This window comes from Camelus bactrianus, chromosome 18 (assembly GCF_048773025.1).
Source record: "Camelus bactrianus isolate YW-2024 breed Bactrian camel chromosome 18, ASM4877302v1, whole genome shotgun sequence".
Taxonomy (NCBI): Eukaryota; Metazoa; Chordata; class Mammalia; order Artiodactyla; family Camelidae; genus Camelus; species Camelus bactrianus.
The window spans coordinates 4,967,699-4,990,986 of record NC_133556.1 but is presented as its reverse complement, the minus strand read 5'-3'; the positions used below and the strand labels follow the sequence as shown (position 1 = coordinate 4,990,986).

General features: G+C 44.0%; 1 protein-coding gene and 1 non-coding gene across 13 annotated transcripts in view; both read right to left on the bottom strand.

The window, feature by feature from the left end:
• The window catches only part of TRRAP (transformation/transcription domain associated protein), a 97,113-nt gene extending 76,227 nt beyond the window's left edge, over nucleotides 1-20,886 (bottom strand). For 11 of the 12 annotated variants that reach the window (XM_074345694.1, XM_074345698.1, XM_074345700.1 and 8 more), the window contains exons 1-13: nucleotides 20,731-20,886; nucleotides 18,393-18,554; nucleotides 17,925-17,974; nucleotides 13,200-13,310; nucleotides 12,087-12,191; nucleotides 10,998-11,081; nucleotides 9,596-9,652; nucleotides 8,097-8,222; nucleotides 6,751-6,828; nucleotides 6,464-6,552; nucleotides 5,351-5,447; nucleotides 2,647-2,785; nucleotides 720-798 (exon numbers count right to left, since the gene is read on the bottom strand). In XM_074345694.1, coding sequence (XP_074201795.1) covers nucleotides 720-798; nucleotides 2,647-2,785; nucleotides 5,351-5,447; nucleotides 6,464-6,552; nucleotides 6,751-6,828; nucleotides 8,097-8,222; nucleotides 9,596-9,652; nucleotides 10,998-11,081; nucleotides 12,087-12,191; nucleotides 13,200-13,310; nucleotides 17,925-17,974; nucleotides 18,393-18,492 — 1,115 coding nt within the window. In that variant the 5' untranslated portion in view covers nucleotides 18,493-18,554; nucleotides 20,731-20,886. Of the gene's footprint in view, nucleotides 1-719; nucleotides 799-2,646; nucleotides 2,786-5,350; nucleotides 5,448-6,463; nucleotides 6,553-6,750; nucleotides 6,829-8,096; nucleotides 8,223-9,595; nucleotides 9,653-10,997; nucleotides 11,082-12,086; nucleotides 12,192-13,199; nucleotides 13,311-17,924; nucleotides 17,975-18,392; nucleotides 18,555-20,252; nucleotides 20,426-20,730 lie in introns of those variants that run through there. The other variant, XM_074345695.1, reaches the window with a different exon arrangement.
• LOC141573968 (small nucleolar RNA ZL1) lies at nucleotides 18,061-18,264 on the bottom strand. Its single transcript, XR_012500462.1, has one exon. It is a non-coding gene; the product is annotated as a small nucleolar RNA ZL1 (small nucleolar RNA).
• Nucleotides 20,887-23,288: the final 2,402 nt, after the last annotated feature.

The window sequence follows — 23,288 nt, the reverse complement described above, 5'->3', positions numbered from 1 at the left end:
GGAGAGCAGAGCCACACCCCGCTGGGGTCATGGCTGCGGGCAAGTCTGGGTTTTGTCTGAGGGCAACAGGAACCACTGGAGGGTTTTGAGCTAATATCCATACAGACGGGTTCAACCCCCAAGTTATAAAGACCGTCTAAGTCATATTTTATAATAGTATTTCATATAGAAAACACAGTGAACAGTTGATACATATTCAGAATATTCTGCATATTTTTCAGAAGATCCATCACACCTCCTTTACTAGAACCAAAAAACTACTAATTGTTGATTCATTTACATTGTAAAGGATGATTAATCTCCCTTTTAGAAAAAATAAATGTTGTCGCAGCTACATTCATTTTATAAAATGCATAAGAAATAAAAACTGGAAGGAAATAGTCCAAATTATTAGCCATGTTACCTGATCTTCTTGTGTAGGACCAAAAGGTTTTCTCTGCTTTTGTCTTAGATTACCAAATACTCTTTTTAAATAAAAAGATACATTTATTATATAGAAAAAAAAAAAAAACTAAAGCTAGTCCGATAGTTTTACGTACAATTTAAATCAAAACAACTACTCTAATTAAGCTGAAGCACAAAAAGCAACGTTCTAAGGTGTTTCCAAAAATTCCTGGAATTCTAAATCCAACATTGGCTGAAACGCTCACAACATGAAGTGCCAGGATCCACTGGCCCTTGCATTTAATCAACCAGATACCAGAAGTTTCGTATCATACCTGAGAGTCTCCCGAGCAGTATATCCTGAACCAATTAGTATGGATTCATCAAACAGCTTGTCCATGCACGGAATGAACTCTGGAACACAAATATCCATTGCATACATCACCAACTAAACCAAGCAAGCAAGAAGTCACTTAACAGTACTTTCATAGTAGCCAGTCTGCACCAATGAGCAATCCAGATTTGGGAAAGGTGGGGAGGAGAAAGGCACACATGCTATTTCAGTCTAAGATGCTGGCTTTACTGGACCACAGCAGCCTTGTGCTGTAAGAGTCACAGTTGGGATCACGGTCAGTGTCAAGAAAATAAACAAAAAAAAGACCCATCACCAAACTTCCTTCCTGCTTTTCTGCAGGTCTGAGAACCTGACGGGGTGGAACAGCAGGTCTCCACTCAGGGACAACCGACGTTTCTAAGGATGTGCACACACAGGGTGGCAAACAGTATAGCAAATAGTATATTCTTTGCCAGCAAATAGCTGCCGGGGATCAAAGATATAAAAGCCATGTACACACTGGAGAGACACAGTGCACATCTATGGTACCTCCCAAAGCTGGCAGCTCAGGGAGAAAAAAGAGAGAGGCCACCGGCAGGCCCTCTGAGGTCAGAGGAGGGGACGCAGGGCTGTGTGGTGAGGTGGCCAAGGAAGGAGGCCCAGAGGAAAGATGCAAAGGGCTCAGATACCACAGGCTGAGGGGTGGCAAGGGGTGAGTAAAACATGTGAAGAAATGTTAAGAAAGTAAGTGGCATGGCACTGGCTTCCAGAAGCCCTTCATGACCCAGAATCAGAATCTCTAGGGAAACGGGCAGGTTATTAAATAGTCCAGGTTTTTTCAAATGACTGCTCCTCAGGATCAGCACAGATGACTCAGCACCTGGTATTTCAGATGCCAAAAAAGTAAGCTTAAATGAATCGTGACTTACGTATTTCACTTCAATGCTTTCATCTAACATTTGGTAGCAGATGTGTACATTTTAACTATATACATACATTTCTTTGTATTTTATAATAATATGGGTAACGTTTAATACGATTCTTTAAATGTTTCTTTCAATAAAAACTTTTTAGAGATGTCAACAATGTTACCTGTTTAAGTCTAGGAACTACTATGAGCTTCAAAATATCCTAAAACATCTTTTTTCCGTTAAAAAAAAGGAAAGAAGCGTCTAAAAGCTGAGTTCAGCAAGTCTAACGTGATCTAGCCTTGGAAAGAAGCACCTTGGAAAGCTGACAATCTTTGTGGAGTCAACAGAACTAAAACTGAGCTTTATGGCCTCAGAGGAAGGCCTGGTTGTGCGTGGTGGATCAGAGGTTATCTGATAAACATGGGACAGGTTTTTCATCTGTCCACACGTCAACAAGTAGAAACCTCCTGCGTGTATATGCGACTCGCCAGCGCACCTCCAAGTCCTCACCGCTCACACGGCAGGACACAGGAAGTCAGCCTGAGCTCTTCCACCATTCTCACAGCACGGAGAAAGCAAGCATGTTTCTGCTCATCTTTTAAAGACTGTCCGCTGTGAGTCAAGAGAGCAAATGGCTATTTGCAATGTCAAAAGACATGCAGTCAGAAGGCAGAGCAGCACCGAGAGATACTCAGACTGTAAACTATGCCGAGGAAACTATCACATAAATCCTGAAATCGCTGAGAAGATGAAGGGAGGACCCCGGTGGCAGGCAAAAAAGAGAGGCAGAGAGAGAAGAGACAGTAGAGGTGGGTGGGCAGGCAGAGGGGGGAGGTAGGAGGCAGATAAAGGAGAAAAAGTACACCTAAAAGAGCGGTAAAGAAGGAAAGGACACATGGAGCCAGAAACACGCAGCGAGCCGGAGGCTCGGCACGACAGGGGGCGCCGGCCGCCCCGAGGACGGCGGCGCGCGCACGCGCAGTGGCAGGCAGGCGCTCCAAGGCGCGGCGGACGTACGGTTCCTCAGCTCGGTGGTGAGGATGTGCTTCGCGGCAATCAGAAGCTCCTTCCTGAGGTGAGCGGTTTCTGCGGGGCAGTTTGAGAGTAACTGCAACATTCCCTTCACCATTTGCTGGGAGTATTTAGTCACCAAATCCTGTACAACGAGAGGAAAATAACAGCTACACTGACAGGCAGCTGCTGAGAAAAACTGAAGCTTCCTAAACTTTTAAAAAATTCCGGAAGACGAAGCTTAGCTAAAAGGACCCTGATAAAGTCAGCGGCCTAATACACGGGATCACCCAGAGGCTCAGCGGCTCTCGTGCGTGCGCGCGCGCTGCCGGGCGGGGCGGGGGCGCGGCAGCAGGAGGGGCAGTGGGCTTCACACAGGGAGTGGGATTACGGATGGCTTCGTCGCTGTTCTGCATTTTCCCAACTTTCAACAATGAATCTGCATTACTTCACCATTAAGGGGGGAGGAGGAAGAAATAAACACTTAAGTTCAAAAACCAAAACTCTTTCCTTGGTCATCCGTCAATGTCAGTTGTTAATGATGACGCCAAAGACACCTTTAATCAACTCAGAATAAGCGAAGTCACGATCGCCTTCTGAGGTGTTTTAGGAGGTTATTCACAGTAACTCAAGCTGACTAAAACAGCAAGGGGTATATAATGCAGATTTTTTTTATGCCAAATGTTTCCTTTTCTTAGTATGTTTTCTTAGTTATGTACATAAACACATTAAAAAATGAGCTGGGGGAAGGAAGGCTACAAATGCTTTTTAAAGGTAGTTTAGAATAAAAACAATTACAACTGCACTGTTATAGAATAGTTCAGGACTAAATTTATTCCATACGTTAGAATAGTTACCACCGAAAAAAAAAATACACATCTTAATTGTTAATAACTTCACCATATTTCAGATGTGAACCTACCATAATTTATCTAACCATTCCCTTGTGGTTGATCGATTTTTGCTAAAAGATGAAGATTCTGAGTAGCACTAAAGTGAAGAAAAGTTATAAAACCCGTTCATTGTGATCAGTGGAAATTAGGTTCTGGTGGCAATACTAAAATTACGTTAATTACCAGGTCTTGAATTTTTTTTAATTGAAGTACCATCAGTTCCAATGTGTCACTCTCTGGTGTACAGCACAATGTCCCAGTCATGCATATACATGCATATGTTTGCTTTCATATTCTTTTGAATTTTTTTACTCCTCTAATGGTAATGCTTTCCTCATTGTTTTTCAACTAAATATTTTATGCAACTCTTTTTCACTTTAAAAAAAAAGAATAATTACCTCCATGAGAGTTTTATTAAAAAAACTATATGACTAATGAAAGATAAGGCATCACTTTTTTCCTTCAAGTTCTTATGATTTAAGTATGGAGACCACAGCTCCAAATGGGAAAAAAAACCAAAAAGCAACAAAAAAACTACTCTAGAGGCTCCTCAAAAAAGCTTCTAAAATTTCTTTATCACAGTTTTATTAGATAATCATTTTAGATAAGCCTTTTTTAAGTTCCAATCTCCCCCACATAATTTACTACAACACACAACTTTCAACAACAGCGAAAGTCAGTGAACCAAATAATCCACACAAAAATCTGTGTACAAATATTTATGGTGGCTTTATTTAGCCAAAAATGAAGCAGGCGAAGTTACAAACACAGAAAGCACATCAGTGGCTGCCCAGGGCTGGGGATGGGGGAGAGTGGAGTGACTGCTCATCAGTGCTGGTGTCCTTTAGGGGTGAAATTACTCTAAAACCAAGCAGTGATGAGGTGTGTACAAATCTGTGAATAAACTAAAACCCACAGACCTGTACACTTTAAAAGGGTGAATTTATGGTACATGAATTATACCCCGATAAAATAGCTCTAAAAAAATGCAAATGACTCAAATGTTCATCAACTGGTGAATGGAAAAACACACCGTGGTACATCCATCCATACAACGGAGTATTACAGCTGCGGCCTGGCCTGTGTCCACCCATCGCCCCCCAAATTCATCTGTTGAGGCCCTAACACCCCATTATGACTGTGTCTGGAGGTAACTCAGGCTGAATGAGGTCATATGGGTGGAGACCTAACCCAGTAGAGGACTGCAGCCTTATTAAAGAGAAACAGAGACCTCCCCACCACCTCCCCACCACGGGAGGGCACAGGGGAGGGAGAAGGTGGTCCCTGTGACCCAGGAAGAAAGGCCCCACCAGAAACCAAACCCCAATGAAACCTTGATCTTGGACTTTCCAGGCTCCGGAACAGTTTGCTGTCTACGCCACCTAACCTACATACAGCATTTTGTTAAGGCAGCCTGAACAAACTATGACAACTAACCACCAAGGAAAAGTAACAAATCAGCAATAAAGTAACAAGGATGAACCTCAGCATTACTGTCAAGCAAAAGAAGCCAGACTCAAAAGGGTACATACACTGTCCAACAAGTGATTAATTTAGATGACATTCTGAAAATGCCAAAAATATGGGGACAGAAAACAAACCAGTATTTGCCAGGGACTGGAGGTAGGAGAAGGAAATTGACTACAAATGTATAAAAGGAATTTTCTGGATGAGGGAAATGTTCTATATTCTGATGTACTGGTGGTTACCAATTGTATGCATTTGTCAATTCACAGAAATGTACATCTACAAAAGGTGAATTTTACTGCATGTAAATTATATCTCAATAACCCTGACTTAAAAGCTGATGAACTTACCTGGTAAATTCGGATGATGTAAGCTAAAAATGACAATGTTTTAATCTGAGCAGCAATGAAATCAGCATACAACTCCTTGTTGTAAAGCTTATGTTGCCTGGATGAGAAATGACCAAAATTTACAATATTAGCTCTCAACTCTTTAAGGTGATGTTAACATTAATTAAAAGCCTGTAATAATCCAAAAAGTGTGATTTCTACACAGCGCAACAGTGAACATGCCTATACCTTTATGCAGTTCCAAGTAACACAAAGGCCTCGAAGGCACAAAGCAGGCAGTTCTCCGGCCACTGGGCAGCAGCCACAGCCTGAATCCCTCCAACTAACGAGAGACTGACCCGCTCCCCTAGAAGACGGCTGAGGGCACCTATCTGCTCAGTGAGAGACCCGGGCTGGGGCCACAGGGCTGTGAGAGCTGATCACCCTCAGATCCTGCCCCCGACTGACTCCGAGCCAGACAGGCTGCAAGTCAAGAGGTTAAGTGATAAAGGTCTTACTAGGAATGCTATGAAATGTGAGAAAAAGCTTCACTGAGAGACCTCAAAGGATGAACACGTTTGGCCTCATTAGTGATTAGGATGATGAGTGAGGATGAATGAAGAGGGTAAAGAACTTTCTAGCACTCATGCTGAAAGGAACAGCAAGAACTTGATGGTGAGAAAGCCTGGACTATCCCAAAGCTCTAACTACTGTACTGAGGATAGAAATGCCTAATGATAGTTCTAAGTTTACAAGACACCAAAGACACATCATCTTTGCAAAATAAGGAACCAAAATAACTTTTTTTCCCCAAAATAACCATTACTATCATTATTGAAGTGTAAGTTCAGAAAGCCAAAAATACATGTAAGTTTACCAAAATTTTAATCTCTCAAAATTGTCCTGTCTTACAAATGACAACAGCAGGCTTTTTTTTTCTTGAGTTAAAGAACTATGGTGTGGGGGAGGGTGCAGCTCAAGTGATAGAGCACATGCTTAGCACACACGAGGTTCTGTGTTCTATCCCCAGTACCTCCTCTAAAACTAAATAAATAAACCAAATACCTCCCCCACCCTAAAAAATTAATAAAGAACTACAGCAGCCAGCTATGCGACTGTCCAAAGAAATCTCACCTGGCTTGTGCAGATACCTGAATTGCAATGGTATTCATGATCAAGGGCACAAATTCAGCAACAACATTGTGGATATTCAGTTTGTAGAGCTAAAAGCAAACATATCAGATTTTCATGCCTTTACACTCTGCTTTTAACAAAATAATCTGGCATACCAAAGAAACTGTAAGATGCATTAGTTAGCACATGCATAGCATACACATCTATTTGACATGGAAAATTAGACATAAACTTTGTCATAAAACCAGAAGCCCCAAACCCAAGAAACTACTAAGCAATACGCATACCTGATACATTAAAACAACAATAATGGGCAATTCTGCCAAGACTTTCAAAGACAGAGATCCTCTTGGAATGATGGAATGCTGTAAGAGAGAGACCAAGACTGTGGTTATCACTGTGGCACTGAGAACAGCCCCAATCAGTGTCCCGCTACTAAGCACCGCCCCATCGAAATAAAGGGAAGCGGAAACACTGACACATCTTTGCTGTTATCTGTGAAAGAACGAAATTATTCTGAAAACAAAGTATATAGAACTATTATTTATATTAAAGGATTTTATACTTTACAATGTAGTCACCTGTAGTAAAAAACCTCAGGAAAATTTGTCAAAACTTAGAGATTCAAATCATCTAAGAAATGTTTTTTTTAATTTAAATCTTTTCTTTTGCTTACTTAAAAGAACAACAGCAAAAAGTACAAGTTTACCTAGTTTTATCCAAAGATATTTATAAACAGGAAAAATGCTTACAATAAATAAAAAAGTTTAAGAGTCTCAATATATAAAAACTCAAACAGGTCAGGAAAATGTCAGACTCAAAATACAAATGGGCAATGGACAGGAACAGACAAGCAAAAAAAAAAAAAACACAAAAACTGAAAAACAGAAAACAAGCTTCTAATTCAGAAAGAGCACAGGAATGAAAGCTTCATTCAAAATGCAGTTTCCTGTTTATCCCAGCACAAAGGGAAACATTCTGTAAAAATCATTTCACTAAAACAGAGATGATAGTCTTGACTCAATCACAAAACATAGCCATGGTGAACGCTCAGTACATGTTGCCCATGCGCCAGATGCTACAAATACAACACAGCAGCTGCAGGCAATACCAGCAACACTGTCACAAAACTCCAGGAGATGGATTTTTCAGATAAGAGCACAAATAAGGACAGACAAAGGTTCATGAACTTTCCTACAGTCCGAACGCAAGTGGTGGAGCTGGAGCATCATCCCAGAGCTTCTGTCCCCAGAGCCCAGGCCGCAATGCACTGACTGACAAATGGTATGTAGCTTAAAGGGACTTTCGCGAATCAAAGCTCAGGACGGAACAGAGGCCCCCTGGCCTGGTCAGTTGCTCTTTCAAACAGGCAGTTCTGGATTCCACTAGATTTTATCTTTGCATCTTTGCATCAATGGTGAGCAACAGTTCACCTGCACCCCTCAAGGCTGCACAGCACCATCAGTGACTCTCTCTCATGCCCACACACATTTGTTTGCTTATTTTAAATGCCTCTGTGTGTTTAAGAAAAAAAGCAAAGAATTTAAGTGGTATAAAAAGTCAATACCTCATTCTCCTCTGCCAAGAACAGGAGACAGGGATAAAAACAAAGCAAACAACTAAAAGAGATTACCGTTCTGGTCTCGCTGTCCTCCCGCTCAGGACTGACTTTCACAGCGATTGTTGTGATCATCCCGACCATTTCCGGGGGCGGGACTGTGTTCTCAGGGATCACCTGAGGGTTCTCAAAGTAGCGGTTCTACACAAGAAGAACAGAAGTCATTTTTCCTAAACTCAAACACAACATCCCTCAATAAAGCACACCTGACGTGGTGGAAGACGATGAATGCCCTACAAGCCCACGGTGCACCCACCCCGCAGCGCTCGGGTCCTCATCTTTCAGGACCATAAACATAACACGACAGAGAACACACTTTCCATCTCCAACAAAAGAAAACAAAGTTGCCCTGAGTATTTTTTCCTTTTTGTTCCCTGGCTGATAAAAGATGAAACGTATGTTATATAACATTACTACCCGAGTGAGCCGGGATGGATGCACCCCATCCCTCTAGCGATAAGAAACTAGGAGCTGGCCCCCAGTGAATTCACTTTCCAAACAGTCTCCTAAATAGAGATCAAATATTAAACAGAAGTGAAGTACAGAAGACATTTTTAAAAGTCAGGACCTCGCTGTCATCCTTAGTTCTCAATGGGATTTGGGCTTCAGGTGAAGAAAGACGACTTACGATGAAAAGTATCTCTAAGACTGATGGAAATGGTAGCTGACACAACGGTGACGATAATTCAGAACGCATTTTAAGTTTTATACCCTATCAGCAGGTTAAAATCCTTAAAGACCAAAAAGTCAATTTTAACATTGAAAAATGTTAGTTTTTTAAAAAATTTAAGCTTAAAAAATCTTTAAAATAGAAATTCTGACCTATAAGCAGATTTATGCAATGATTTTTACCAAAGCATTTTTTGTGACAATAATGAACTGAAAGTGGTTGGAAAACCAGCAACAGGGAGATGGTCAAGGTACATGCATGACAGAAAACTACAGGTCACTAAGAACCATGACCGCCAGAAGAAGGATCTCGGAGGATGTTCAAAACTCTAACAGTGATTCCTTCCGATACATGAGAGCAGGACAGGCAGGGGTCTTTCCGCTTCCACTCCATACACTGTCATATTGGTAGCACTGCTTGGAAACGGTTCTTTCAATATAGGAAAAAATTTTAATGATACAGAAAAAATGCTGAAAGTAGTCATCATTGCCCCCAAAGGCTTCAAGACTGTGAGCGCCACCATCGTCACAGAGCACAAAGTGAAGCCCAGAACATCAATGGAGATGGCTGCTTACAAGTGAGAGAATAATTACGGATTTCTTTTTTTTTTTTGGAAAATTTCTACAATAAGGATATCCTGCTTTTATGTCAAAATACAGTATTTAATCTAAACAGTGAAACCAAAAGAACCCCTTTTTTAAGTGGCTAATATATCAACGTATATTTTTATCACCACTTAACATTCTCCATTCTAAAACTAGCATCCCTACAGTCATTCCTTCAACCCTTTGGGATGAGAAATAAATATAAATAATAAATCCAGATAATATTAAAAACTGCATACCACTACTTTCGGAAGCTCCTTGTAAATCTGTTTCACAAAATCCAAAAAATGATGAATCTAAAAAAAGACAGTGTAAGTAAGATATTTATAAACAGAAAATGTTTACAATAAATAAGAAAAATGCTAATAGTCTTCCTATATAAGAACTCATAAAACAAGTAAAAAAAAAAGTCACACTCAAGATACAAATAAGCAATGAATGTGAACAAACAGACAAAAGAACCCACAAAAGACTGATAAACAGAAAACAAGCCTTCTAATTTAGGAAGAGCAAAGGAATGAAAATTATAATGAATGCCACTTTTTGCCTTTCAAAAAGTAAGCCCACACCATGCTGGAGGGAGGGCCACAACAGGGAGATACCCACTTGCTGAGAGAAGCTTAAACTGCAGAAGCCTTTCTGGAAACCAAGGTAACAATATTCACCAGAAGCACTAAAACATTAACACCTTTGATCTGGTAATTCTGTCTGCAAACCCAGTCTACAAAATAATTGGAACTGTAAACAGATATTTAGTTATGGTCATAAAACAAATATTTTGGAATACCTTAAATATCCAAAAATATGAAATAATATCATATATCCATTAAAAAGTAACTATACAAAATCCTTTTCATGAAGTATTTTAGGAAAATGCTTACATGTAATGTGAAGGGAAACAATCAGGATATAAAGTCACCCACAGCAGTACTGCGATTATGTAGAAAAACATACATATGGACAAGGCGGGGAAAAGGAAAGGAAGTCACCAAGACACTAAATATGGTTTTTAGGGTGGAAGGAATTCTATTTTGTCTTTAGGCTTTTAATTCCCAATAATCTACACTAGGTATTTGCCAAGGTTATCACCAGAGAAGACATTATCTTAATTATGGCTAACACAGACTGCCTTACTCTGAAGATTCAGATGCCAATCCCTGTGCTAATAACTTTAACTTTTATATTTAATTCTCCAAGCAATCTCTGAGGACATATTGTGACTGCCCCCATTTTACAGAAGAACCTCAAAAGGCTCGGAGATTACCCAGTGCCACACAGCTACTGAACTGCACACTGAGAGTCAAGCCCAGCTCGGACGTCAAAACCCACCTCTTGACCCTCGTGTAGCAGTGATGGAGCCCTGCGGCATCTCAAACTTTAAACACCAGACCCACCCAAACAGCCCTGCCACTTTGGCCAGTGAACACATTTCAACTACTGAACAGATTCAGCAAAATATTCATATACACTTTCAGGAAAATAGTCACTGTTTAACTGATAAAGGATTTCCCCTAACTTTGGTTGTATCCTCCATGACTGAAAGCAACATGTGCTGCGTCAACTCTAACAAAGTAAAATAATTCACAGAGCAGAAGGGACTGGTCGGCACACTTTAAAAGTGCTATCAGGATAAACACTTACTTCTTGTGTGATGGGTGGCCTGAATTGTTTGTGTAGTTCAATAATTATTCGTAGACAAATAAGAACGTTTTCTTCATTTTCTGTCTAAAAAAAAAAGCATTTAAGAGTTATATTTCTGAAACCTTATTTTAATCTAAACATTAAAGACTATTTTCTAAATATTTTCTGCATACACACCCTCCATCAACCAACTTAGATTTGATCTGTTGAAAATTCACAAACCCACAGAACACAGCTGTCCCAGACAGGAAGGACCAGCTGAAGGGCGTCCCACCAGTAGGTTCTGTGAGAGTAACACTCTGACACATGAGTAACACATTTCTGGCAAGTCACACCATGAACTAACGTCTTAATGGCCCAACAGACACTTTTCATTGCTTGAAAATATTGCCAAAGGACAGTGACTGAGCACCCACCACGTACTGGGCCCAGTGCTGACGCTTTACAGATGCTGTCTGAGTTGGGGCACCGAGTTGGGGCACCATCCACACCTTTCCTGCGAGGAAGCTAAGGCTCAGGGCAGGTAAGCAATGTGGCTGATGTAACAGAGCTAGTAAAACAGAGCCAAGGTCTGAACCCGCCTCTGTCCTCTTCTAAAGCTCCTCTTCCCACGGAGTCCAGAAACATGACAGAATTCTAAACTAAGAACTGAAAATCAAGACTGAGAACTAAGAAATCAAGACTAAGAACAGTAAGGAAACCAATTGAGAGGTTAGCTTAACAGGTACCAAATGGACTGACCCCAAGAACTTGAGCAACCCTTTCTGACTGTGTGTCTACTGTGCCCGACACACAGACGGACGCACGGAGCCAGTGAACTCTGTGCTCTGTCGACCGCCACCGGACACACTTTCAAAGGTTCCCACTGTGTCTGGTCACTTTCCCAGTGACTCAAAAAACATGATGTTCATTTAACCTTTCTTAGTAATTGGTCAGCAAAATGGGAGAAAATGGACATCAAGAAAATTTTTACTCATGGGAGCCAGAACTTCAGTGAGAGGGTAATGGCTGTATAACCCTGGATTTTACAGTAAGAAAATCATTCAAAGTTTTGAATGTGGCTAAATAACAAGAATTCTCAAAAGTTACCTCCAGAAAGCGAAACATCACAGACAAAACATTTTTTGTATGAGGACGAAGATGTTCATTGGTTGGTATTCTATGAATTATTTCAAGAACTAGCTTTCGCAGTTGCTGTTGAAGAGAAATAAAAATGTTAACATCAAGTCCTTCCAAGAGTTCCAAGGTAATTCTTTCCCATTCCACAAGCGTCACACAGCTACACCCAGCACTGGTGACCACCCGACTACATGATGGAGCCCATTTTAGAAAGAGCCTTGTAAATTATTTAAATGTAACCAAAGCACTACAAACCAATACTTCCATTATTTCTACAACCGTGTACCGAACCAAGTAAGCCAAACTGTCCCCCTTTCACCCCTTATCTTTGTCCAGCAGACGGATATCAACGTGTGCGTGGGGGATGGATTTAAGAAGAAAGAGCAAAACACAAAGTGAACTTTGTGATCTCAGTTTAGCTCCTGTGACGTTCTCTCCAAGTACCCTGGGCCTAAGGACTAATCACATCCCAAGCTGTGCTGAGCTTTCATGATTCTGTCTATGAGGCTGAGAACTAAAAATAGGTAGACCTTGAACTGGTACCACAAAAAAAATGCTTTACTTTGCAATTAACTCTCATTGGTACTTAGTAATTTTTAAAGTTATTTTTAAGAGATCAGTGCTGAAAATATTTCTAGGAAAAAAATATGATGGGAGTGTTTAAAATGATCAAGGTGAGGAGGAGGTGCAAAGAGTGGACAGGGGACACAGATAAAGCAAAGTGGACCAGAGTTGTAAGAACTGAGCACAGTAAGATTAGAGCTGGGCAACAGGTATGGGAGGGGCACTAAACCATCGCCCCCCTCGTGCACAGACGCGGATGTGACTAACACACAGAGCTCGGGTGTGTCACGGGTCCGCAAATGTGAACAGTTCCAACTATGAAAGAGATGGTCATGTAGAAATAAAACCAAGAAATTTAACTGAGGTAGTAGTGGCCTTGGACAAAGTTATCCTTACCTGACAAAACCTCTTTCATTTTTAAGGGGAACCATAAATGTTCTGAGTTGCTTTAATTCCCAAGTGCTTTGCAATCCTACAGCAGGACACCTTGTTTCTCACTGACATTTTTGAACAGATTACCTGGGCTGGTTTCTCCTGAAGGAACTGAACTTCTCCATCTTGAAGAAATGTAAGAAATCGAGGGATGATATGCTCAAGGAATGTGGAATACTGAGGAGATGACGTTACATTCTAATTATGCAAAAAGAAAAGAAAACCCCATTAAGGTCTGCGTACATATTTTCATTTCAAATTCACATATTATAATAACCTCAAAAAAAATTTTAGCAGAGCCAACATTTTTAATACTTTCAGATGCTTTAGTGATAACATAGTTTTAAATAAATTAGGATGATTGTTGTTTCTGAAATCCAATTCTAGAGAACTAAATGCTAAAATTTACCGGTAAACTTAGAAATACTGACGATGTGGAACGTGTTCAACTTGGAGCCTGTTGCGGTTGGCTCTGCCACGCTCTACAGAGACCTCTGAAAAGTCATCTAGCTTCTAGACTTGAGTTTCTTCATCTGGAAAATGAAGAGCCTAAACAAACTGATACCTTTTCCAATCTAAAAATCTAGTTTATTAGTTAGGTTGATAGGAATTAGATTATAATCTACCTCATCAACTGCTTCTCCCAGCACTGACTTTAAAAGAACAGGAAATGAAACTGTAGCCAGAAGATCGTACAATAAAATGGCTATAGGGCAGTTTCAGGAATTCATTTGGGAAGTGCAAACCTGGGAGGGACAGTTACTTAACCTCTGTTCCTCAATGTCCCCATCTGTTAAGGCAGGATATTTTTTCCTGCCTTGTGTAACCACGTGAAGCTTGCAGCACCGTCCCCGGTAAAGGCTGAGTAACTGCGGCTTGTTGTTCACAGAGCCCCCAGGGGCTGCACACACACTGTGCTGCTTCTCCCTAGCTCAGTGCCCACCATGACCCTAAGGTAAGTATTTTGTCCATTTCACAGATTAAAAAGAGAGGCTCAGAGAGGTTAAAACACCTCTTGATTATCAGCCAGAAAGTTTTGAGAGTGAATTCAACTTAAGTGTATCTAACACCCAAGTTCTTTTCCCCTTGTAAGGCCTCACTTACTCCTTCAACAAACATGTACTGAGCTCCCACCATGTGCTCATTGGGGATAAAATGATGAATAAAGTAGATACAATTCCTGCTGTCAGAGATAGGGGAGGCAGTAGTGTGACAGGGGAAGACGGATATTAAGAAAAGAACTGATAATACAGAATTATGACAGAGGAAGTGCTGGCAGCTAAGGGAACATAACAATAGGACATAACACTACTGGATGGAACCAATGGCAGAAACCACCTTCCTGAAGAAGTGCTGGGGACACTAAAACCTTTAAAAGGCCAGTAGGAGTGGACCACACAAGAGAGTGGGAAAGGTTCTAAGAGCACACGCAAAGGCACAAAATTATGAGAAAGTATGAGTGTAAAAGGCACATGTTGAACTTTTTTTAGTTTAACTTGGTAGGGATGGGAGTATAAAAGGAAGGAATTAAATCTTTTACTATCATGAGTCTGAGAAAACAATGAGATGAGGAATCTGGGTAGCTAAGTGCATATGGGGCTCCAGACCCTGATGTGGGGTGCAGATAAAGATATGGGGTGGTCTATTACATGAGGCGCCAACCAAGAAAGAGACAGACAAAAAGCAGGAAAGAGTGTGGTGCCACAGGAGCAAAGAAAGAACCACAATTCTCGGACAGCACACCTGAGTACCAGTCTTCCTGGCAACCCAGCGCTCAGTCCTAGGGGCTGTTCCCAGAGCACACGGTGCGGGGGGCGCCCCTGGAGCTGTGCAGCACCTCAACAGCCTCTCCCCAAGAAGACTGTGAGCCACTGGGGACAGGAACTGTGTCTGTCACCTTCCATCCCCAAAGCGTAAGACTTCTTACCAAACACGCACATTCAAGGACTCAAGGAAAAGAGGGGTAAGAGTCATGCTGGAACATTATCAAGGTTACTGAGAAATCAAGCTCAGCTGCACAGAAGCCCACACCATCCGCCGATTCCACAGCCTTCAAGCATCTGAGTTTCAAGTTTCTCCCATAAAAAAAGAGTCATTCAACAAACTGCCCAGTTATTCTGCAGTATTTTTTCAACTCAGCCCCCAGCTTTTAGATCCATATGAATTTTCACATGATTTCTCACTGGAACGTTTCTTTATTTTCTGTCCTGAGAGGTGGGCCATAGATAACTACTCAGCCTGGAATCTTCTCCCTAAGTGGTTAATGAAACGAATTTTTAAGATTCCTGAAACCATTGGGAATTCTTTTTTAAATTTCACTCACTTCATTTAAACACTTTTTTCTGGGGTAGTAGTGTGGGTAATTTATAATTACCTACAGATGGTTATTCTGGCATTTAATTCTTTGAAGGACTTGGTTATCTGAATCTCATTTAAGGTAAATGTCTATCAAACAGATTTCAAAAGTCACTATTTGGAAAAGCCCCAAGTATATTACTTTACTAACGTTTCATTCTGCTAATTTAATCAATGCACCTGAGACCAAAGCCAGGAACCAGCTTGCTAACTGCCCGACACTGACCAGGAGAGAAAGGGGTGAGACCTTTAAGGCACAGAGCCGCATGCCCACACGCAGAGGCCTGGCGTGTGCTGTTCCCGCAGGTTCACAGGCAGCTTCCACAGTTCCAACCTCTCAAATAAACCTTTGAGGGCTGTGGTTCTCTCCCATCAGTTCTTCCAATAAAACACAGAATGCAGGCCTTTCCTGTTCTACCTCCCACCTCTTTTTTTAGTGTTTTGTTTTTTTTTTTTTAACAGTTTGCATTAACAGCTTGGGTGGAAGAGAAAACTCTTTAACTCAGTCTCTAAATATCTCAGGATTTTTTTTCCAGCTTAGTTCAAGGCAATGAGTCCTTGAAAACATCTGTTTAAAACAAAACAAAAGTCCCCCTACCAAACAAAACTACCAACTGTTTCTACAGATAGGATATTTGATTCAATCGCACTAACATTTAGTTAATGCTTACGAATTCAAACGACCATGACAGAGGCTAGGAAACAATTTATCTATTGTTCTTAATCTCATTACCTCTGTGAGAAAGGTTTTATCATTCCCAAGTTAAAAACAAGAAAAGTGACTTTCTCTTCGGCCTATGAGACTAACTGGCACCAGACTGACCATAAAGTTGGACAAACTGTGGGAGAACACTTTTCAGGTGCTAGATGAGAGGCGGTGTGGAACAGCCACGATCTCCAGAAGAGGGGGAATTCACAAGCTGCACCCCACGACCACGCCGGCTCTCTGCCAGGTTCATCTTCCGGACTGGGGCTCAGCCAGCTGGAGCCCAGTGACAGCAGGACTGTCCTGCTTAGCTGAGGAGCAAACACCAGAGTTGGCAGCAGCTGAAGTGGCTGGAATTTGCAGGGCAAAGCCCCGGAGAAAAAGGAACTATAGAATGGGGTGTGGATGGTCCCCTATGAGTCCCTGACTGTGGACAGGGCTGCACTTACACGTAAGGTAAGGTAAGACTAACTGAGGCTTACCAGGGAGTGGTGACTTTAGGACTGCAAGACGAAGAGAGGTTTCAGAGGTCTAGCAACATTAGAGGACGCTGCACCCTCACCACAGTGCAAAGATCTTAACCTCGAAAACACCTCGGATGTTCGGCTGTGGAAGCACCGTGCCCTCGAGTAGGGCCTGACTTAGACCTGTCCCAACAAAGCCTAAAATCAACATCTGATGAGACCCACAGGGAGATGTGGTTTGGAGGCTGAATCCTACCAAGTTAGAGTGACTTGGAAACTCCTTGGGCTTCCCACAGATCCTCCCTACCACAGCATAAAGCCAAGCCTACACAAGTACACTGAGATCAGCCATCAGCCAAACTGCTGACTGCAGTAAAAATACCAATAATCTTCCAAGGGAGACAACAGATTCGAGGGCATTTTACACGCAGTGTTTGATATACAATCAAAAAACTACTAGACGTGCAAGGGAGCAAGATAATGTCACCTATAGTCAAGAGAAATCAACCCTTATAGAACCCAAATGTTATACTTAGCAAAGACTTCAAAGCAGTTATTATAAATATGTTCAAAGAATAAAAGGAAAACATGGTCTCAATAAATGAAGACAGGGAATCCCTGCAGAGAAGTGAAATCTAAAGAAGAACCAAATGGAAATTCTAAAACTGAAAGTACCATATAATTAGATAACTAAAATTTTAAAGTACAAAAATACAAATAAACTGAAATATTCACATCCCAGCAGACTGGAGATGACAGAAAAAGTCAGTGAATCTGAAGATCAAAGAACAAAGAGAAAAAAAGACTGACCGAAGAAAAATGAACAGAATCTGCGGGACCTATGTGTAAATATAAAATTGCAGACTATTAGGCCCAGAAGAGAGAAACTGATCAAGGTCAGAGAGGTTACAAGCAAGAGAGCCAAAACTGACAGCCAGCTCTCATTCCACAGTAACATAACATCTACTTCCTGAACATAACAAATCTGCAACATAAGTTTGAGTGTAGTGTATTTTGAAAGCATATGCCCAAAATAGCTACCATATTTTAAATGAAAAAAAGTCAAATAACCAAAAGCAACATTCAACACGGGGGTGCACTGTCACTAGTGTGAAGAAGCTGGACAACACTGTAGAAATTCTCAAACTTCAATTTTGAAATACAAGTTACATTTGAAAAGATAATTCTTTTTAAGTTACTAGTAAAAAGACTGACAGGGAAGCAACAGGAAAAAGCACGTATGAATATTTATCTCAAAATGAAAAGCATAAAATATAAAGGTCATACCTCAAAATTTTCACTGACTTCTTGCATCATTTTTAACTTTGTTTCATCAGCTGTAAATGGCAAAGCAAATAAACCATCAGGTAATGCAAATCATGTTAAGGCTGTTCCTAAAATCACTGGATTTAATAATTTAAGAGAAGCAATCAGATCTTATCAGTTTGACTGTCATGGTCCAAAGGAAGGCACATAACTAGTTCCCTAGAACCAGTCACACTCATTCGTACTCCCAGCCACACGTGTGCATGCACAGACAAGGATACGGATACACCCCCCCCCCAACACACACACATGCGTGCCTCTTTGGGGCTCCAGCCAGTAATGCTCATCACTTTGCTTCTCCACAAAGCAGAGGAAGGGGAAATGGGCATAAAAGTCAATGTTACTCCTCATCTCAGTGTGCACATCATTTGAACTGAGATGAAGGAGTCACATCAATGCATTTCCTAATGATGAAAAGGATTAACTCACGTGTATTTACATCCGTGAGAGCTGCCACAAACTGAAGGTATTTTTTCATCAGAGTGGTTTGGTCCACCACTGTGGCCCCTTGTGTTGCAACAAATGCCATTTTTCTTTTGAGCTAGTTTTGCTTCTCAAGAGAAAAGGATCATGCCCATGAGTTCACCCAGCCTACAAAAAGAAGCAGATGATTAGAGAACTTAAGGGTACAAGCTCACAATCTCTGGAAAATTCTGACTAAATGCCTGAGTTATTCTAAACACTTGTGCATTAATTCAGAGAAAATAAACACTATTTCCTTTGCTTTTTAGAAAATAAAAGTTACTGTAGTCCATTCTTTCTATTAACTTCTAAACATGATTTTTACACAGAGATGCTGTTCTTTCCTGTCCATCTTTCCCTAAGCAAGGGGCCGGCAAACCCTCTTTAAAGAGCCAGATAGTAAAATATTTCAGGCTTTGTGGTCTCTGCCACAATTACTGAGCTCTGCACTAACCACAAAACAGCCACAGACAACCTGTACCTAAACCAGCATAGCAGTAATCCACCAATCTTTACTTACGGACACTGAAATTTGCATTTCATTTGAATTGTTTCGTGAAACACTATTGTTCTCTTGATGTTTTTTCCCCAACCATTAAAAAGTGTAAAAACTATTCTTAGTTCATGCGCTGTGTGAAAATAGCCATCAGGCTGGAGTTGGTCTGCTGACTGTGGCAGGACCACCTCCGCCTTCCACGACTGGTTCTCAAACTCCACTGTGCAGTAAAATCACCAGGTGCCAAAGGTGATGTCCAAGCACCACCCAGAGACTGTGGCTCAGTGAGGAGCCAGGAAGCTGTAAATTTTGTTTGCACCTGGCACACAGTAGGAACTCCAAAAATGCTCCCTGAATGAACTAATAAATGCTTCAAAAAGCACCTCAGTGAACTGCAAACAGGTTTGGTGATGACCACACTGAGAACTGCAGCTCCAGGCTGAAAAAACGGAGACTTGCTTTCTATTCTAAGAACGTGGTAAGTGTCTAGAGAACCGGGTGAAATTGCTTTTACCTACTTGCCCCGCCTCCCCCTCGTAAATAACTGTCTCATTTCACTCTGAACTAAGGGGCAGTTTCACGACTTGATTTTTTTTTCTTCTGCAAACACACCAATAACTCTCCTGCAGGCCTTTCAACGGCCCTGCCTACCGGATACACTCCACTTCTGCCCCAAGTGATGGGGACACCCTGACGCCAGAGCCCCTTCCGGCCACTCTCTAGAGACACCAAAAGCACTTCTCCGATGCAGAGAGGACGCCCGTCCGCAGCCCTGGCGCAGCCAGCCCGCTCGGGAGCCCCGCTCCGCCGGCTCAGGGCAGGCAAAGTCACTAAGGAAACAGACGGGAGGGCTTCTGTCAGCCCTGCTGATGAGCGACTACGGGCTCCTCTTTCACCTCCGAACACCGCAGGCCCCGCATCCCCATCCCCGAAGACACAAGACTCAGGGTCACGGCCTCGCACTGCCTAAGAAACTTCGGGTCGTGCACAAACTTTTTAAAGGCCAAGAAGGGGCCTTTTTCACTGAAGGCGTCAACTCTCCCACTTCCAGGGGCCTCGACAGACTGGGCCTGGAGGGTCTTGGGGGAGGAGGGGCTGAGGGGAAACATCCCGTCCCTCCTGCGTGCTGAAGAGCAGCTCCAAGACCCCCAAGGCCGAAGGTCCAGGCCTGGCTTCGGTCCTGCCCCGCGTCCCGGCCCTGGTGGGAAGCCCGGAGCCGACGCCGCGCCCGCTCCCGACAAACGGCCCCGCCGCGCCGCCCCGCCCCGCCGCGCCGAGCCCAGCCTGAGGCGGCGCCGCCGGACCGGAGGGGGCGCTGTCGCCGCCGCTACCTTCTCTCTCCGCGCCCTGCCAGGCGAGCCAGGTGCCTGCGTGGAGGCCAAGAGGTGCCAGGCCAGCCGGGAGCGCCTCCGGGGGGATGGCTCCCCGACCCAACGGTCTACCTCCCCGGCCTCAAACGGCCCTCGGCTTCCCTCCTTTTGTCACCGTCGCCGGACACCCAGCGCCCGCCTCCCGGGCCGAGCTACGGCGGGCGCCAAGGGCCAATTCCCGCGCCGCTGGCCCTCCGCCTCCCGGCGCTCCCCCGCCCGGCCAGTCAGCGGCGGCGGTCTGAGGGCCGCCGTCGGCCCCCGCCGCCCGGACTGGGCCCCGGTTGAGGAGGGGACCCCGGGGCGCCCGGAGCCTCCCTCCGTTGCTCCGCGGAGCCGCCGCGCCGCAGAGGCCTCCCCGTGCCCGGGCCCCATCCGTCAGAGCCGCCGCGCGCGCTTCCCGGGGCCGTTCCGCCGTCCTCCCGCGCCTGTCCGTGCTTACCCCGACTGTCCGGTCGGCGGCCGGACTCTTGCAGCCCCGGCCGGCGACCCCCAGCTCAGCTCTCGCCGCCGCCGCCGCCGCCGCCGCCGCCGCGCGCAGTCCCGCCCCCGCTTAAAGAGGCCGCGCCGGCCGCTGGAGGACTAGGCCCCGGCGCGCCGCCCCTAAGTGGGTGCGGCCTGGGCGGGCGGCGGGAGCGGCGAAGGACGTCACGCCCGGGTGGGCCTGCCCGGCCCTTTAAACCTCCGCCCGCGTGGGCGGGGCCGCGGGCGGGGAGGAGGGGGAAGGCAGGTACGCAGGCTTTGGTTGGACTCTGTTTCTACACGAAGTCCCCTCGCAGGAGCCTGGAGGGTGGGGAGGGACGCTTGAGGGCTGCTGCGGGGCATTGGGCACCCGAGACGCTTCTTCAGCAGGTGGCCGTCGGGCCCGGTAAGAGCCCACCCCTGAACTGAACGTGGCAGGCAGGTCGGGGTTTTCTCCCCACTCCGGTCCTGGGGTCTTTCTTAGCCCAGGGAGGGAGAGGAGGTAAGGAGGGTCTTTGGAAAGGCGAAGGCTGCAGACAGACGGAGAGCCTGTAAGCAAAGGAAAGCCCTAGTGTTCTGGCCCGGAGGTGGCCGTCCTGCTCAGGTGCTAGACAGCACAGGACCGCTTTTCCGCCCTGGGCCAGAGTAACCAGGAAACGGAGGGGAGAGTTGGGCCCTGATGCCCAGGTGAGGTGGCGTGGGCTGAACCAAGAGGCCCTGGAAGAGAAAAGAACTGTCGGCCTCACCTACAGCTCCATCTATGAAGAGTGGTTTATGGACAGAACGTGAAAGTGATGACCTGACTTACCTCTACCACCTCCAAGACCTGGCTCCACCTCCTGCCCCTTCCCGACAGTACTTACCTCCTTCCTCCACGCCCCTCCCACCTGCCTCCATCATCACTAGCTCACCAAAATCTTTGTGTTCCCTTCTCAGACAGTACATTTCACACCTGGTAATAAGCAGCTTGCAGTTTCTGCATATCATGGAGGAAAGGTGCCCTGTTCAGAGACATGCTCCTTTCTTGTTTAATGTCACTCAAGAACAAGCCTCTGCTGAAGTGCTGGGACTGTAAGTGGATGTATTTAGTACCAATTATTTCTGCCCCAGGAGAAATCAAGTGGGTCTGAACACTGCTTCCCCCATGGGAGAAGCTGCCTACTTGTGAGCAAAATCCTCTTTGATCCTACCACTGCCACCCCCAAAAAGTAGGTCTAAAGTTTGGGAATGTTGAAAAATCTGAGGGCCGGAACCAGTGTGCTAACCGAGGTTGTTTAATATTGTTTGGAGGGTGAAGAAAAAAAGCAGCAGTAGACAAATCCTTTAATAAGTTTCAGTTTAGTTGCATGTGATAAAGACCTACAGTCAGGCCTAGGGGTAACATTGGTGAAATTCCTACTTTCCCACGGCCTTAGCTTCTCCTAGGAAAGTACCCATCACACCGCTATGATTTTTGCCTGTTTTCTTGTCTATCTCCTGAATTAGAGGTTGGGGACAGTGCCAACTTCATCCCTATCAGATAAATTAGATCATGCCCCTCCTCTGCTTAAAACCCTCCAAAGACTTTTCAGCTTATCCTCAATCCTTGACCCTGTGCACCTCCCAACCTCATTCTTGGTGTTCCAGCCACAATGGCCTTGCCGTGCCTCCTGCCCACCTAGGACCTTTGAAGCTAATTCTCCTATCTGGAATGTTCTTCCCTCAAAGGCACAAAGCTGGCTCCTTGTCGTCCTTGATGAGCTCAGATGTCACCTCCTCAGAGAGCCCTTTCTTAAGGTCCAGTGTAAGGACACGACTGCCTCCTCCCTCCACTGTCTCTCATAATAGTGGAATTTTCTTTAGAATCTGAAATTACTTATTTATTCATTTACCATGTTTTCCCTCCTAGACAGTAAGCTCCTTTTCTGTCTTTCTTCACCAATGTATTCCCATTGCCCACTGGGTGCTGTCTTAGTCTGCTCAAGGTGCTATTACAAAGTATTAATGACTGGGTGACTTAGGCAACAAAAATTTACTTCTCACAGTTCTCGAGGCTGATAAGTCCAAGATCAAGGTGCCACCAAGGTAGATTTCATTCTGAGACCTCTTCTCTTGGCTTGTAGGCAGCCAGTGTCTCACTGTGGGCACACATGACCTCTTCATGTTCTCTCTAGTGTCTGTTCCTCTTCTTATAAGGACACCAATCATATTGGATTAGGGCCCAACCCTTAGGACCTCATTTAGCCTTAATTACCTCTTTAAAGGTGCTGTCTCCCTCCAAATACAGTCACTTTGTGGGTTATGCCTTAACATTGAAATTTCTCAGGGGACATGGTTCAGTTCATAAACATGCATATAAATGTGTACCCTGTTTGGAATAATACTGTATGAATGGATAGGGCAGGATCAGCTGGAAAGCTAAAAAGAATTCAGGGAGCCCCAAAATGTTCACTCTGGTGGGCACGAGCAATCTGCACAGGTGGTCTCTGCCTGGACTGGGTCGGGCACAAGGCGTCAGCCTCACCTTCCAGAGCCACCAAGAAGCCATCCTCCCTCCAC